Genomic DNA, 807 nt, shown 5'->3' with positions numbered 1-807 from the left:
GGTTTATTTGAATGAATGTGTATTGTTGTTTTGTTTTATCAGAGTTTTCAGTGAGGCATGTAAACAACTAGAACAGTTGTTATATAGACGCTCTCCAGTGCGGTGCAGATCAATGCTGGTGTTTAAGAGGCATCTTCTGTAAAAGTATATTCTCAAACAAAATAAAAGAGGAAAATAAAACAAATGCTAAGTGTATGAACTAGTATGTACATTTTTACTTTTACTTTTATTTATGTTTATGTCTAGTGTACTATTTAGAAGAAAAGCATACACTCAGGGTGCAGTCACTGAAGAAGTGCTGTAAGAGGGCTAGAATGAAAAGATGAGTCTATTTGTCTGCACGCCAAGAAGAGAAATGTTCAACAAATCAGTTACTGTGGAGAAGCACTTTGCAAAGCTTAAGCGCTATTCATTTGAACACGAGCTGGATAGACGGGATATCTCAATTCTCTATGCGCACAGAGTTTACCCTTGGAATGCATTACTCCATCTAGTAGGCAATCAGTTGCTGGTGTGTTTTATTTCATTTCTTGGAGGCGTGAGCAATATTGCTACTGCAAGGACAGCGGTCAAGGCTATAAATACCATTGCAATCTTTTGCTCTGTACTTATTCTACTTCTCTTGGATGCTTCGTCTGTTTTATCTGTCTCGGGCACTGTTTCTGGTGCCTCTACTACTTCTACTTCCACGTTCTGCAGTTTTCCCACTTTTTTCATCTTTTGGAGCATGTATTCTCGCTGGGCAGGGCTGGTGGTATAGAACGAGTTTAGCTTATACAGAAGCTGGCAGATGCTGTCTAGCTGTAG

The 807-nt window shown here is 39.3% G+C and overlaps 1 protein-coding gene across 1 annotated transcript; it reads right to left on the bottom strand.

Moving 5' to 3' along the window:
* Positions 1-501: 501 nt before the first annotated feature.
* On the bottom strand, positions 502-807 carry NEMIN01_2520 (uncharacterized protein; the record flags this gene model as incomplete). The annotated part of the gene is made up of 1 exon (XM_051478462.1): positions 502-807. A coding segment is annotated over one exon (306 nt), but the record flags the coding sequence as incomplete, so codon positions are not given.

Source organism: Nematocida minor (assembly GCF_024244105.1).
Source record: "Nematocida minor strain JUm1510 chromosome Unknown 3954, whole genome shotgun sequence".
Classification (NCBI taxonomy): domain Eukaryota; kingdom Fungi; phylum Microsporidia; genus Nematocida; species Nematocida minor.
The sequence above is the reverse complement of the archived record's forward strand: the minus strand, read 5'-3'. Positions and strand labels throughout refer to the sequence as shown.